The sequence below is a fragment of the Gasterosteus aculeatus genome, chromosome 1, assembly GCF_964276395.1.
Source record: "Gasterosteus aculeatus chromosome 1, fGasAcu3.hap1.1, whole genome shotgun sequence".
Classification (NCBI taxonomy): Eukaryota; Metazoa; Chordata; class Actinopteri; order Perciformes; family Gasterosteidae; genus Gasterosteus; species Gasterosteus aculeatus.
This window is the reverse complement of record NC_135688.1, coordinates 31,311,474-31,326,481: the sequence shown is the minus strand read 5'-3', so window position 1 is coordinate 31,326,481 and position 15,008 is coordinate 31,311,474. Positions and strand designations below refer to the sequence as shown.

The 15,008-nt window shown below is 47.6% G+C and overlaps 2 protein-coding genes and 1 long non-coding RNA gene across 7 annotated transcripts; 2 read left to right on the top strand and 1 right to left on the bottom strand.

Annotated features, from left to right (window-relative positions):
* Positions 1-784: 784 nt before the first annotated feature.
* Positions 785-8,536, top strand: sh3yl1 (SH3 and SYLF domain containing 1). Of its 4 annotated transcripts, XM_078103882.1 has the most exons (11): positions 785-938; positions 3,159-3,269; positions 3,351-3,464; positions 4,445-4,509; positions 4,672-4,784; positions 5,676-5,804; positions 5,890-6,034; positions 6,222-6,469; positions 6,533-6,606; positions 7,468-7,500; positions 7,717-8,536. In XM_078103882.1, coding segments are annotated over exons 1-11 (1,242 nt in total). In that variant the 5' UTR covers positions 785-937; the 3' UTR covers positions 7,926-8,536. The 4 variants fall into 4 exon arrangements, with proteins under 4 accessions (XP_077960008.1, XP_077960009.1, XP_077960007.1 ...); XM_078103883.1 differs by lacking the exon at positions 7,468-7,500; XM_078103881.1 differs by having other exon boundaries at positions 6,222-6,606.
* Positions 8,537-8,676: 140 nt separating this feature from the next.
* Positions 8,677-14,906, bottom strand: si:dkey-190l8.2 (solute carrier family 22 member 6). Of its 2 annotated transcripts, none has more exons than XM_040169943.2 (10): positions 14,541-14,906; positions 13,975-14,072; positions 13,736-13,890; positions 12,138-12,306; positions 11,840-11,942; positions 11,583-11,716; positions 11,295-11,506; positions 10,910-11,018; positions 10,577-10,828; positions 8,677-9,427 (listed from the first exon to the last, which is right to left on the bottom strand). In XM_040169943.2, the coding sequence occupies exons 1-10, from the start codon at positions 14,790-14,792 to the stop codon at positions 9,322-9,324; spliced, it is 1,590 nt and encodes a 529-aa protein (XP_040025877.1). In that variant the 5' UTR covers positions 14,793-14,906; the 3' UTR covers positions 8,677-9,321. The 2 variants fall into 2 exon arrangements, with proteins under 2 accessions (XP_040025877.1, XP_077960005.1); XM_078103879.1 differs by having other exon boundaries at positions 13,975-14,068; positions 14,541-14,852.
* On the top strand, positions 11,979-14,423 carry LOC120814864 (uncharacterized). The gene is made up of 3 exons (XR_013467847.1): positions 11,979-13,235; positions 13,346-13,398; positions 13,516-14,423. It is a non-coding gene; the product is annotated as an uncharacterized LOC120814864 (long non-coding RNA).
* Positions 14,907-15,008: the final 102 nt, after the last annotated feature.

Below are 15,008 nucleotides of genomic sequence, written 5' to 3'. Positions count from 1 at the left end.
AAACGACAGTAAATCAAAATGTCCTCACTAAGACCAAGAAAGTGGGTCAGTTGAGGAGCTGCCGCGCGTTGCCCGTCACCCTGTGGCTCAGAATTCAAACATAAAAATGTTTATTAAATCATTTTATTTAATAAATCTGTATTTGTATTTTTACTGTTTATTCCAATTATACATACATTATGTGTGTTGTTCAAATTGTTTAGACGTTACGATGACAAATGTTGCCGTTACGCAAAATGAAATACAAATAAATGGCAGAATAAACAGCTTTTATCGTCCGTTCATTGCCGACGAGCGAACAACCCGCGCATGCGCACTTCGATCCTGTATTCTGTACGCCAAAAACTGCTGCACGTAAGCATGTTACGCATCTACGTTACGCATCGAACATGGAGCAATGCGGATCGACATGTTACACAGTCCTACAGAACAGAACTATTTGGGGCTTAATGTTGAATTGGAAGTATTCAGCAGTGCGTGTTTTCATTGTTGCTGACTGACAAACGCAACGTTAACTGGCCGCTGTGCAATAAATCTTAACCCGAGAGGACGAACGTTTTTTTCGCCACCGAAACCTAATAACTGCTGTGTGAGCGAGTGACGTCATCCTGATTGGAAATGACGTGATGTCGTGTGTGCGCGCGCGCGCGCCGCGCTTATGCGTAACGTTTACCGTTTTGTTGTGTTATCCTAAACAACAACTACTGACATCCCTGCACGTCACTGGTGACGTCACTGAACGTCTTAAGGGAGCTCCTCCACCTGCGCAGGTGTGCTCGCTTCCCCTGGTATCACGTGACCTGCGCAGTCGCGCTTTGGTCTGGCACGCGCGCTGAGCCGTGGGCAGAATCCGGTGAGGCGGAAGTGAAGAGAGACTCGCGCAGCTCACCTGTCCGCAGGTGAACAAACAGAAAGAGAACTCAGGAAAAGAGAGAAAAGTAAGTTTATTGACACTGAACGATTTGCCTCTGAACACTGTTTGATTCCTACCTGTTGTTTACTGTCTCTACCTGTCTCTGTGTCTCATCTTGTCTATCTGTGTCTACTGGTGTCTCTACCTGTCTCTGTGTCTCTTCTTGTCTACCTGTCTCTGTGTCTCTTCTTGTCTACCTGTCTCTGTGTCTCTTCTTGTCTACCTGTCTCTGTGTCTCTTCTTGTCTACCTGTCTCTGTGTCTCTTCTTGTCTACCTGTCTCTGTGTCTCTTCTTGTCTACCTGTCTCTGTGTCTCTTCTTGTCTACCTGTGTCTCTACCCGTGTCCACTGGTGTCTCTGCCTGTCTCTCTCTGTGGGTTTACCCGTCTCTCTGTGGTCCGGTTCTACAGGATCTGCAGGTTCTACCCGTGTGTTGCAGGTCATAAAATAACTCTGTGGTGACACACGTCAGGTGATGTGGCCTTCTGACGGATCTACAGGTCTGTGAGGAGGCTCCTAGAGGTTCTAGTGGTCTTCATGGGACGTCTCGTGGCTGAGGGTCTAGTGATATTTACTTAAAGAAGACCGGTCATGCTCATTTTACGACTCCTACTTGTATGTAGGGTTAGCATCCTCATGCTACATCTCAGAGGGAAGCATCATACTTTTCTTCAGCTTTGTTTGGAGCGATTTCTCGGATGCTCCTCGTGGCGGTCGGCCTGTAGCGCAGCCTGGTGGTGCAGCAGAGCACCACTGCTGTTTGGTGACCCCCATCGGGGAAAGCTGACTGGCTTTCACACGGCTGGTCTGCATGTGGAAGCTCGTTGCCTTAGCCGGTTAGCTTGCCACGTCTCACTCAAGTTGTTGTATTTCTCTGCGAGTTGTGAAGACGACCACAATCCATCACTTGTTCTCCACTAACTCCTCCTCTTCTTCACCTGCGCTAATGTAAGCAAATTAACGAGGGAGGAAAAAAGGTCCCTTCAAAATAAAAGCAATGCCGCTCTATTCTGTGCCTGATGCACACACATTTACCCACATGTGGTCGGGGGTAGCTATCCGTCCTGTTTTGGGAATCTGTGACCGCTCGTTAGCAGAGGAGTTTGGACTCTTGGGATTTGTTTGGTCAATTGGCAGAGGGGTTGATTGGTGAGGCGTCGCCATGGTGACGTCAGTGAGTCCGCTTCATTATCAAACTGGTTTTAATGACTTTGTGGAACTTGAGGTTAAAACCTGTTTTACGTTTCGATGAGCTCACAGTTGCTTAATGAGTCATCACATAGCGAGATGTTTAATGACCTAGAACCGTGAAGGGTTTTTAGATCACTAGAGAGGAATTCTCACATCCGACAGTTGTAGTGACTAGAACCTCCTAGAAGACCGTTAGAACCTCTTTATCTCAGACCACCTCCTCATAGACGACTGGTACGACAACCAATAAAACACCCTCGTTGACTAGAACCTCTTTACAGACCAAAACCAACTCTTCATAGATGTATAGAACATATATGAACACCATTAGAACCTCTTCAAAGACCAAGATAAACTCCTCATAGTTGAATAGAACGTACTAATAGACCACTAGAACCTCATTCATGATGAATGGAACGTACATGAAGACAACTAAAATCTTATCTATAATGACTAGAACCAACACAAACATACATGGAACCCCTTTTGTGCGTTTGTGAGTTTCCGTATCAGTAGCCGGACAGCGGAGACGTTCTGCCGACATCAGCACATTCCTGACACGTGACGCATCTGTCAACCAGAGGATCCCTCCTGACACAACAACACAACAGTTTGAATGTTAGTCCAGAGACGGAGGATTACATTTCTGGGTCAAGGCTCTTGGGCGCTTGAGTTATGATTGACATTGTTCCAAAGCTCTCGATCCAGAACTTCCAGAAGTTCTTCCGAAATCCGTTACTTCTCGCAAATAATCTGCGAACAGTCGGAAGAGTGGAAGCGTCTGCTAAAACAGCAAGTAAATCTGTTCGTTTTGATACCAATAAGTTCAGTCCGGTCACACAGGTCCGTCTGTTCCACCGATGGAACAACAAACACGCTTTCAGGGCTGTTCCAAGAAGGCCTTTCGCCGCAGATTCCGATCAAACGGAATCAATTACAGCCCACAAAGAGCTCCTTCACGAGTTCTGTGACTCCCTTCTTAGCGCAATGGAAGCTTTTGGTCTGATGAGTGTAGGTTTAACAAACCGTGTCATTTTCTTTTTTGCTTTCGCAGTGAGCAACCCGATCCCCTCTAACCTGAAGTCGGAGGCCAAGAAAGCCGCCAAGATCCTGAGAGACTTCACGGAGATCTCCAACCGGAACGGACCTGACAAACTCATCCCTGGTGAGAAGACCTCAAACACCCTTTGGTTCCATGAAGAACAGAGCCGACGTTGATGGTTGTGTTTCTGTTCCTGCATCGCAGCTCACGTGATCGCAAAGGCAGAGGGTCTGGCCATCATCTCCGTCATCAAGGCCGGCTTCATGATCACCGCCAGAGGTGGAAGCGGCATCGTCATCGCCAGATTGGGCGACAGACGTAAGGCCCAGAGGTTCTGGTTCTGTTTTTCTAATTTTCTGTCTGTCGCTATCTGCAAATACTATTTTAAAACAGATTTTTTTCAAATAAATAGGTACGTTGGTTCTGGTGCTCTGGAACTAGAAGTTGGTTCTACGGGTCTTTTAGCAGAATGGCGGAGGTTCTGATTTTTTAGGTTCTGATTCCCTTCCCAACATCAACATGCTTCCACTAGCTCCGACTATGGAAAGAAATGAAGCGTGTCACTATAAATCTACATAGGATATATGTATATGATACGATATATATATTATATGTTGGTATGATCTCCACGTGTTCTGGTGGTGAGCAGAGTTCTGCGGTTTGGCCGATGAGTCAAAACGAATCGGTGGTGAAAAGTAAGAATTGATTTTAAACCAAAAGGTGTCGATAGCGTTTGCTTTGAGGTACTTTCAATGTTAATAAATGAAATCATCACCAGATTAGTTATTTTGACTTATGGAAGTTCAAGTAAAGTCTGCAGTCTGTGGTGGTGTTTGAGGAGGTAAAATCAGGATTTTCTTTACGTTGCCGTGGTAACAAAGATAAATTCCCTCAGGTTGCCCCTGGCGTTTAGTCATCTGATGTGATGTTGATCTTTGGGGCAGGAAGGCATGGGATCACACGGAGAGGAACTCTTTTCCTCCGCAGGGCTTTCTGTTTGTTTTCGTTGATTTTTAAAGCAGCAGGCAAACAACATCGGCACCAATTGGTGTTATTGGTGTTAGTGAAGCTTCAGAGACGATTCTGGCCTCAAACAACGTTTAATTAAGGTCTCCTTTAAGAACCACAAAGATCCAGGTTTGTGCAAATGAAAAGTGAATGTACTGCAATTAAATACATGAAACTCCATCTCGCAAATAATGTGACAATATCAAGATGGCAAAATAATTATAAATGCTTTTTTGCCCTAAATAGTTAGTAACTTATTGACGGGTGTCTGATCCATCGTTTGTGATCAGGCTGGTCGGCACCGTCGGCCATTGGCATCGCCGGCCTGGGAGGAGGCTTCGAGATCGGCGTGGAGGTGAGTTCATAAAATTCCACTTCATTCCTCCCGATGGCAAAGAACTGCAGCCTGAAGAGCCGTGAATCCTTGATTTCTCCGATCCTCTAAACTATCTGAAATGCCAGAATTGACCATTTGAATATTTTAATTGGACTTAATAATGGAAGGCTCCTCCTTCAGGTGTCCGACCTGGTGATCATCCTGAACCATCGGAGGGCCGTGGAGGCCTTCACAAAAGGCGGGAATCTGACGCTGGGCGGGAACTGCACCGTGGCCGTGGGACCCGTGGGCAGGTGACCACAATCCAAGCGATTAATGCTCTTTATTTACGCCCCGAATTTGGGAGAAGTTTGATCAACTTCTACTGCAACATCAGGTGTGATTTTATTTCCGAAGAAGTGATCTGTGGGAAGTTAATTTACATCGTTAGCAGGACGTTGGTGTTTGTTTCCTTCTCGAGGTGTGGCGTGTGAACTGCTTGAGATGCGTGAGGCTTGAGAACCCTGCAATGACTTTATTATCTTAGTAAACTGAGCAGGCAGGTACACGTGGAGATCTCTGCTGGCCGAGCGTCGGCGAAAGGTCCTGAGCTCTTAACAGGTCTTCATCTTGAACCGGCAGCTCTTAACTCTCTGGATCAGATTCAGCCTGCTAGCTGGACTGAGACAGCTAAGCTAAGCTAAGGGCTTAGCTTGGGCTCGTTCACTCATGACACATTAATAACCGCCTTCACCCCTCCACAACCCGTTTGCCTCTACGGCAACACGGGAGGGACATGCTAGCTTCAACGCAAAACCCTTAACATGGGACACACCTTTGCACTACAATGAAAAAATAGAGAGAGATAACGTTGTTTATAATTCCACAGCCAAATTCTACCCACATTTGGTGGGTGTGCGGTGCTAATGTCAAGTCCTGTGTGTATGTGAGTAATCAAATCCACAGCAATTTAAATAATCCTCCTGATAAGAAAATAATCCTCATCGTGACATGTATCCACTCGGTTTGATCAACTCCTTTTTGATAAGTTATTCTGGGAATTTTGCTGCAGCTTTGGCTCATCAAACGAAGCATGACGTTGTTGGCAAAGGTAACGACAGAGGACCAAGGATTGAGCCCTGTGGAACTCCTCGCAAAAGTGTGATAGTGTGCTCAACATTGTTCTTTATCTTCACGCTGTTCAGGAACGTGGAAGCTGATGTGGCGATTCGCAGCACCACGGCGGTCTTCACCTACTGTAGATCCAGAGGGTTGTTTGCTGGTATTTCTCTGGAGGGATCCGGCCTCATTGAACGCAAAGAAACCAACCGCAAGTACGGACCGCTGACCACCACGCCTTCATTGGAGGTTTTGTCAAAGTGAATGCAGGTACAGTTAGCAAATGTGTTTGGCCCGTAGGTTCTATGGGAGGGAAATCCGAGCGTCTGCCATTTTGCACGGCGATGTGGAGCCACCGGCTGAATGCCACAACCTTTACCACATCCTCGACAACTACACCGAGGCCTACACCGCCGACTGGACCGCCAAGAACATGCGTCCGAAGGTAAATGCGTCCCCGTCTACAGCCGTCCCACACTGCTTTAACCAATGGTAATCTTTGAAGTTATGGACACGCTTCATACTGGTGAAATGTTAAGTGGCTGCAACAACTTCAGGCTCTTCAGTGAGAATATTAACTTCAATGGGTCAATTAAAAGTACAATTGGTCAGTGTTTTCTCTGTCTCTCCAGTCGTCTTTTACTCCATCCAGACCTCCAGCACCTCAGAAACCGCCATCTGGCTACCAGAAACCGCCATCTGGCTACCAGCAGCCGCCATCCGGCTACCAACAGCCGCCATCCGGCTACCAACAGCCGCCATCCGGCTACCAACAACCGCCATCCGGCTACCAGCAGCCGCCATCCGGCTACCAACAACCGCCATCCGGCTATCAGCAACCGCCCTCCCGCTACGAGCAACCGCCCTCCCGCTACGAGCAACCGCCATCCGGCTACCAGCAATCGCCATCCAGCTACGAGCAACCGCCCCCCCGCTACGAGCACCAGCAACCGCCAGCCAACACGGGTAAAAATGCCCTCTACCCGAGCATGTCCATCTATAAATCTGAGACTTCAGGTGAGTTCCACTTCCTCCATCCTCTCTGCTTCTATCCTTCCCGTCACCTCCTTTCTTTCACATGCACCTCCCTTTCCTTCCTACCCCCTCGCCCCCTTTTAGTGCCGTCTTTACCTCCTTCTTGCCTTTCCATAACCTATTCTCCTTCTTTCCCTCATCATTTTACCTCATGCCTCCTTCTTTACTTGTTATACCACAGGGGCGTGGCCACGTGGTGGCCAGGGGGGGCCACGGCCACCATTGGTCACAGAAAGGCCACCCTGCCCTCCCCCCCCCGCCCCCAACCTCACCGCACGGCGAAAAAAATTAGGCTGTCTTTCTGTCACTTGCACAAAAATATCCCCGTCTCATGTTAAAGTCCCGGACCTCCTCACATAATCATGACACATCGCAATCGCACTTTATCTAAGCAGCCATTCCAGTAACATGGGATTATCAATCAGACCTCATGTGTCCAGAAGAAGGTTCAATCCAGTGTTTATGGCAAGATGAGCCGTTAGAAACTGCTGCTCTGAGTGATGCAGTGTGTGAGTTTTAAAATAGTAGTTTTTGACAATCAAGTGCCACCCCAAATAAAAGACTGGCCAGAGCTGCCCCCCCAGAAATAATGTCCTGGCTACGCCCCTGTGTACCACTTTTTAACTTGGCTTCACCTTTCCTCCACCTCCTTCCCTAAATGGGGTGCGTTTAACTTTGAATCTGCAGTGTGATGTCATTGAAATGGAAGGTTTCACTATCTCCTTCCCTTTGTGAAGTCTGCATCTCCTGTCTGTCTGTCTGTCTGTCTGTCTGTCTGTCTGTCTGTCTGTCTGTCCTTTCTCAGCGTGTTTGCAACCATCAATTATTGAGTTTCTGTTTCAGATCACTTTGCCTCCAGAAACTCTGCAAACAACGGTACGACTTCATTACGAAGCCATTTTAAAGTTCCAGTTAGGTTCCTTGTTTTATACGGTTATGATCAATTAAAGTAATGAATAAAGAACTGTGACATTAATACTAAATCATATCAATAGATTTTAAACCACAAAGTGAAAGTAGTTCTTAAAACATTAAACTATTGTTTTAAAAATACAATGTTACTGATTATAATCAATATATTTTTCCTCACAGGCGATGGCTCGTCAGTGGGCGGGGCCAGAGGACAGCTCGTCGTCACGGCGACGCACCCGTTCTCCGGTCAGCAGCCGGGCGACCTGAGCTTCGCCCCCGGCGACCGCATCACCGTGGTAACCAAGACCGACTCAGAGTACGACTGGTGGGAGGGGCGACTGGCCGATGGGCGCGTCGGCATCTTCCCCGCCAACTTCGTCACATACTGATGCCCCGCCCCCTCCCGGTGGTTGGGCAGGTCCTACTTTTAAGGTCAATAAATAAAATGATCACCGGATTAGTTATTTTGAATTATGACAGTTTGTAAAAACACATTTATGAATTAACAGTTAAACATTTTTTTTAATCCATCTCTTCAGGAAATGGATTTCCGTATCAGGGATATTCTTTTGTGAACTACTGACAAAATTTAGTTTTCCAAATTAATTACAATAAATAAATGAGTCTGAATTAAATATTTTATTGAACTTCTCCACATTATTACAACAATCTTCAAACTTAGTGATTTATTTTTCTTTATTTAATTAAAAATGTACTTTAAAAAATGAAGAAACTGTGTATGTGTTGATGACTTCCTGTACTTCAAACTTAAAAAGAATTTAAGAAAGTGAGGGAAAAATGGTTAAAACAGAACTTTCTTCGTAGTTCTTCGTATCAAACTGTATTTAAAAGTTTAATATCTGGGATCTGTTACGTCAGGACGTGTGTGAGAAACATGCTCTTATGTTGTCAAAGAAAGCTCAAAGAATCTGTAAAATATTCCACCAAAAAAGAACCTTGAGGGTTGTTTAACGTTTGGAATAAAATATGATTGTTCAAATATTTCTGTATATATTCATACCGTGTGTGTGTGTGTGTGATGTGGTTCTACAGGTCGTCCTGCAGAGAGCGCTGCGTACGTAAAATATGAACCCATATTCAGACGATTGTCTCTTCACTCCAAACACACACACACACCGCTTTTATTTTCATGTTTAATAAGTGATTTATTCTGACAGCAGCACGTGAAGTAGATACCTTTTTGAAAGAATGAACATAATAATGCCTCAATAGTGTGTATTATTCTGACTGATACATGCTAATACTGTCATCAAATACTACTGCATGTACTTAATAACCCTAATTATCAAAAAGGAGATGTGGAGTAACGCGCCGGGTCGGCGGTTCGAACCCTCACTGCTCCCCGGACGAAATGAACCATGAGTTTGTCTCTTTGGATAAAAGCGTCAGCTAAATGACCTGTAATCATTCATGAAGGAGACTTTCTGCACAACAAGTACTGCTACATTTAGTACGTTTTATACTTGTACTCACGTGTTATTTGAATTATTTGTAATGAAGTATTTTTAAGACTACTTAAGTCATAAGTCATAAGTCACATTTTTTCTGCAACCGCGCAACTTGTAGTACTTCTGAAGGAGGAAATACTACTTTTATTTATTTTTCTAGGTTTATTTTCACAAAAATAAACGGCCAGTCATGTGACATCGTATGACATCATCAGCGTCTTCATCACGTCCGCGCTCCTCTTTCTCAATGCGTCGTTCTTTGGTCTTTAATTTAAATAAAGAATAAAAACAAACAAAAGAAAGTAGTTCAATGAGGTTAAGACTGCGTGTGCGTCTTGTCCGTCCTGTGTGTGTGCGTGTCGTCTTTCTCTGCAGGGGGTGTCTCCGGCTCAGTATTCCTGGTTTGGCTTCTCACCAGCTTCCTGAAACACACACACACACACACACACACACACACACACACACACACACACAGCATGAGTTGACACAATGATTAACTTCCCAGCTGTGTGTGAAATCTGACTTTTGGGTCACGCTGTTCTTTCTTGAAGAATTTTTCGGGTGAAACATTGACAGAAATAACTAAAATAAATGATTTGATTTTTTGATCTAAGACTTAAAATGTGTGAACGTCAGAGAAGACAAACTTCAGTTTGATGCTGCGGATTAAAACGGAGCAAAAAACAACATGTAGCCACGAGGACGGGAAGTAGATGACGACAATAGGAAGTAGATTAATATCACCGGAAGTAGATGACCTCGACTCAAAGTACATGACATCAGGAAGTAGATTACAAAACGACAGGAAGTAGATGACAGTAACGGGAAGTAGACGTGACAAAGGAAAGAAAGTTGGTGACATCCACAGGAAGTAGATGAAAACCACAGGAAGTACCTGACGACAACAGAAAGTAAGTAATGATGACGGGAAGTAGATGGCGAGGATGGGAAGTGGGTCCCAACGACAGGAAGTTAGAAGTAGAAATACACTTTGTCATTTCTTATTTACAATGTATTCTATCTTATTTATTTTTGTTTATTATTCATTGTTTAGTGTGTGTGAGTTTTATTCTGCTGAGTGAAATCTGTTTCATCTCTTCTGCGCCTCCTGGGCTTCCGTAGTCCCGTTTTTCCTTCACAGAGGTTTTATACTGTTGTGGGGAAAAAGATGTCGCCGGCTGCGTGAGGCGGTTAAATGCCGGGAAGCACTTCGTTGTCTCGGTGCAATGACTAAAAGTCTAATCTTCTTTTAATGTGACTGTTTTGTTACACAATCGTCACTAATACAATCACAGTGTCCAGCTGTTGGGTGTCATTATTTTATACGGTAAACATATAGGTTTTGTGGCTTTTTAATTTGGCCTATTTGGGCCCGTGGGCTACTTTCCCTGCCGTGTGCTTTGCCCTTCATACATGTTGTCTTGCGTGTGTCGGAAGCTGACGTGCAGAGAGACCACAAGGCAACGTCTGTGTTTTACTAAATACATGCTGGAATGTAATATGTAATATGTAATATGTAATACAGGCAGAACACTAAGGTCGTAAAGTGGTAATGAATCTTTTTTTCCCACCACTTCCTCCAGAGGGCGCCCGCGCTCGGGAGGCGGGGCATCGGCTGCCTGTCGCAGTCCTCGACCGAGTCGGGCAGCGGGACGCCGCTGGTCTCCGGGAGAAGCAGACACAGAGCGCAGCCCGCGATTGGGCCGCTGCTGTACGCGACCATGGCAGCCAATGAGATGGCCCCGGTGGGGGTGGCGGGGACCACGGAGTTGACCAGGCAGCCAATCCGGAAAGACAGGTTGACCAAGGACACGCACCGCTGTCTGGATCACAACGACATGCTTAACGTTATGCACACGTTGTACTCTTTGCGTGTGAGTGCGAGCACACGTATGTGCTCCTACCTGACCACGGTGGGGAACAGCTCTATGCTGTACAGGATGGAGATGAAGAGCGCGGCCAGGATGCAGAGCTTCCCCAGCAGAGCGAGACTCATCACCAACACCGGCTGAGCTGCACGCACGCACACGCACACGCACACGCACACACATACACACAGACACACACACACACACGCACACACACAGACATCAGCTGACTCTATGCTGATGACACCCTACTGTACGCCCCTAAAGCCAAAGCTAGTTATGCTAACACGTACCAAAATAATGATAAATTATTAAGTACAAAGTCAATATTTAATCAACACGTCCTTCCTCTGTTAGATTGTCGATACAGCAACAATAAGAAGCGTGGATAAGTGATCAGATACCACCTCCGATTGATTACCGTCGTATCGGGACAGCAGTAAGGACAGGAAGCAGGCCGCTCCACTCAGGAACAGAGCGAGCATGCTGATTGGCCGGCGGCCCAGGCGGACCAATGGGACGAGGAGGCAGGGTGCCTCCGATAGGCCGGAGAAGAACTGGGCGGAGTAGACGCCGACGCCGAAGGAGCCGATGTTCATGCAGATGCCGAAGTAGGTGAGAGCTGACGCCGCACTGAGGGGGGGAGGGGGGGTTAAACCACGCCCCCTTTGATCTGGTTTTGATGTGTAATTGTAAATATGTGTCGTACCTGACAAAGCTCATGACGAAGAGCCGAAGAAGGACCGTGGGATGTCTCAGGTAGATGATGTCACTGGGGGCGTGGCCTCCAGGTGGCGGATCTTTCTGATCCTCGGTGTCTTTCTGCAGGTCGGACCACAGCAGCTACACACAGTACAAACACACTCATTGGATGGACTTTAACTAGGGCAGTGTGTGTGTGTGTGTGTGTGTGTGTGTGTGTGTGTGTGTGTGTGTGTGTGTGTGTGTGTGTGTGTGTGTGTTTACCAAGTCCAGACACTGTTTATCTGCTGGGCTGTTGTCACGGTAACGATCAAGCACGTCGGTCCTCCTCCTCAGCAACAGCCAGCGAGGAGACTCCGGAATCCAACTGACCAGAAGAGATTAACAGGTCACCCGCCGCCGAGCAGAGAGACCGGCAGAAGGCAGACAGGTAGGCAGAGAGACGGGCAGAAGGCAGACAGGTAGGCAGAGAGACCGGCAGAAGGCAGACAGGTAGGCAGAGAGACGGGCAGAAGGCAGGCAGGTAGGCAGAGAGACGGGCGGATGGGACGGGCGCACCTACAGGTAGAGCGGCAGACAGACAAGCTGCGGCACAGCCAGCGTCAGGTGCAGCCGCGTCCAGGTGGCGCTGAGCCAGGCCAGCGGGGCTCCGCCCATCATGCCCAGGCTGAAGCAGAACGGCAGGAAGGCCGACGCCCACAGCCGAGCCGCCGGCGGCGTCCACTCCACGGCTGCGGACGGAACAAAAACAAGTCCACTCTCCGTCAATCGCCATGACGGCCCATCGGAGCGGTGAGCTTTTATAAAAATCAACTTTCATCTTTTGGTGTCATTGCTGATACGTTGATAATCAATGATTCAATGTTCCAATCAGTGGAATCGTATTGCGATGACATCATATATTCAGATATTGTGATGTACCTTTGGCTGCTTTATGGTGATATTTATCACTATAAATCAGATAGCAAATGAAATCAGATAATTATATTATATTAGATATTGTTTATCACGTTGATGTAAAGTCACCTGGTTAACGATTAAATCAAGTAATCATGGCGTCATTATTGGTCGAAAAATACATTGTTCGTTTCTCGTTAGTGTCGATTCTCTCTGACCAATCAGACTTCCCCTTCTAGTATCACCTCAAATCACCTGGAGCCTCGAAACGGTTCCATGAATACAACCAGGTACTAGAGCGAGCCAAGTAGACAGACGTGTGAAGTACATACAAGCACCCATGTGGATCAAAGGGGACCTCTGTTGACCACAGTGCTGCTCCCCAGAGGACAAACCCATTGACCTTTTCCTCTACTGCCACCGTCTCATTTCTAGTTTTGATATTGGGGTCTACGATACAACTGTCTCACAGCAAGAAGGTCCTGGTTCCACTCTGTGTGCAGTCTGCATGTTCTCCCCGTGTCTGCGTGGTTCTCTCCGGTTCTCCGGGTTCCCCCACAGTCCAGAGACCTGCTCTGGGGATCAGGTTGATGGGGACTAGTTGCCTGTAGGTGTGTGAGTGGTTGTGTGTCTCTGTGATTGGCTGGTGACCCGTCCAGGATGAACCCGTCTATCACCTGAAGCAGGCTGGACAGACTCCAGCCCCCCAAGACCCCGTGTGCAGGATGAGCGGTGTGAGGATGGATGGTCTACGATACACACAGTAAATAAAAGTGGGCGTAGTCAGTGCGACGTCACCCATTGGTTTGTTGACGGATACTTTGACTGTCGCCATCTTGTTTTTTGTTGTTGTCTGTGTCTCCTCATGGACAGGAAGTGACCACATCTGGACTGAGGAGGACATAGAGACGTCGTCTATATCTCTGGTACAGACCTGTCAATCAGCTGGTAGCCCCGCCCCCTGGTGGTCACCAGAGAGAATGCAGCTTTAATTCACCAAGCTTTGACTTCACTTAAAGAACGGAGGTTGTCTCCTTTCCTAGAGTCCTCAGGATTGCTGGATGAAAGGAACCTGCTGCCCCCGTGCACTCAACCAGAGGTCAGAGGTCAGGAAGCTGGCTGGGAGCTGTCTGTGTTCCTCATTAGCACTCAGTGGGCTTATCTGGGACACGTGTTCTTTATCGGCCTGGGCCCCACCGGGGTCCAATAAGGATCTCCTGAGACCAGGTGAACCCTGACCCAGAGGAGGCGGGAGCTCCTTACCCAGACTGAAGGAGCAGATGTTGATGCAGCAGCAGCAGACGCCCGTCACGCAGCGCACGGCCAGGTAGAGGAAGGCCCGGGGGAGGAGGGCGGGCACGAGGCCGCAGAGGGCGTGCACGTACACGCACACCAGCAGCACCGTGCGCTTCCCATACCTGCAGCAGAGCGGCAGAGCGGCGAGGAGAGGTCAGCGGTGCGCGTGACTCGCAGACAGGTGGAGGACAGACAGGTGGCCGTACCTGTCGGATACGGCTCCTCCCACCAGCGATCCCAGCAGCAGGCCGACCATGTAGAGCGTCTGAGCGTACGCCAACCAGTCCGTCCAGTCACACACTAACTGACGCACACACACGTGGGAAACTTTGTTTTGATCTCTTTTATATTGATTTAATGTCCAAAAATGTCCCCAAATGCCCACTTTCTAATGTATGTATATAATACACACTGTAAATATCTCATTATATGTAACACATATAATACATTATATAGAGAATATGTAACGTAGCATTTTGATCAAGCTTCTTATGCATTTGTTTGTGTACAAAAATATAAATTCATGTTTTCTAGAACCTTCCTGGACACGATGTAATACATCCTAAGCATTTTCTTCTAGTTTAAATATGTATTTTTGAAGCTTAATTTCCTCTTGGTATGGCACACACGTTAATAACACGCTTATCTTCACATACTTATTGTGTTGTGTGATTGTGTGTCATGCACACATTAACAGCTTTGTGTTGCACAGTGTTAGTTTGTGTAACTCACGTCGAGGAAAACAACCCCGCCGAAAATGACCGCCACTCACGTTTCGCTTCCCGCCATCCGAGTCCTCCGCGGGCCGCGACCGGTTGCCGCCTTCCTCCGTGCCGTTGCCGTGGCGACAAGAGACGGCGGCGGCGGCGTAGACGTCCAGGAAGAAAAGGAAGGAGGTGAAGAAGTGGGCGAGGGCCAGGCGCCAGTAGACGGACAGCTGCAGGGGGGACACGGCGTCCCTCGGGGCCGGGGAGAAGCCCCTTGTGGCCCCCGGGCCCCTCCGGCTCCGTCCTGAAGGGTCCATCACTGGCGCGACGGCTTCTCTGGCGGAGGGAACAGCTGCTGCCGAGTTGTTGACCAGACAGTGTTCAAAGTGAACTTCGACCACGAGGCCCCCACCCTGCCAACCCTCCCCCTTATAAGGACGTGGAGCGGTGGAGGGCCGCCGGACTGCGACACCCTCTGGTCACCAGGCGCATTACACCCTTTAAGTGGTTCATTGACCACAGAGCAGCCGAAT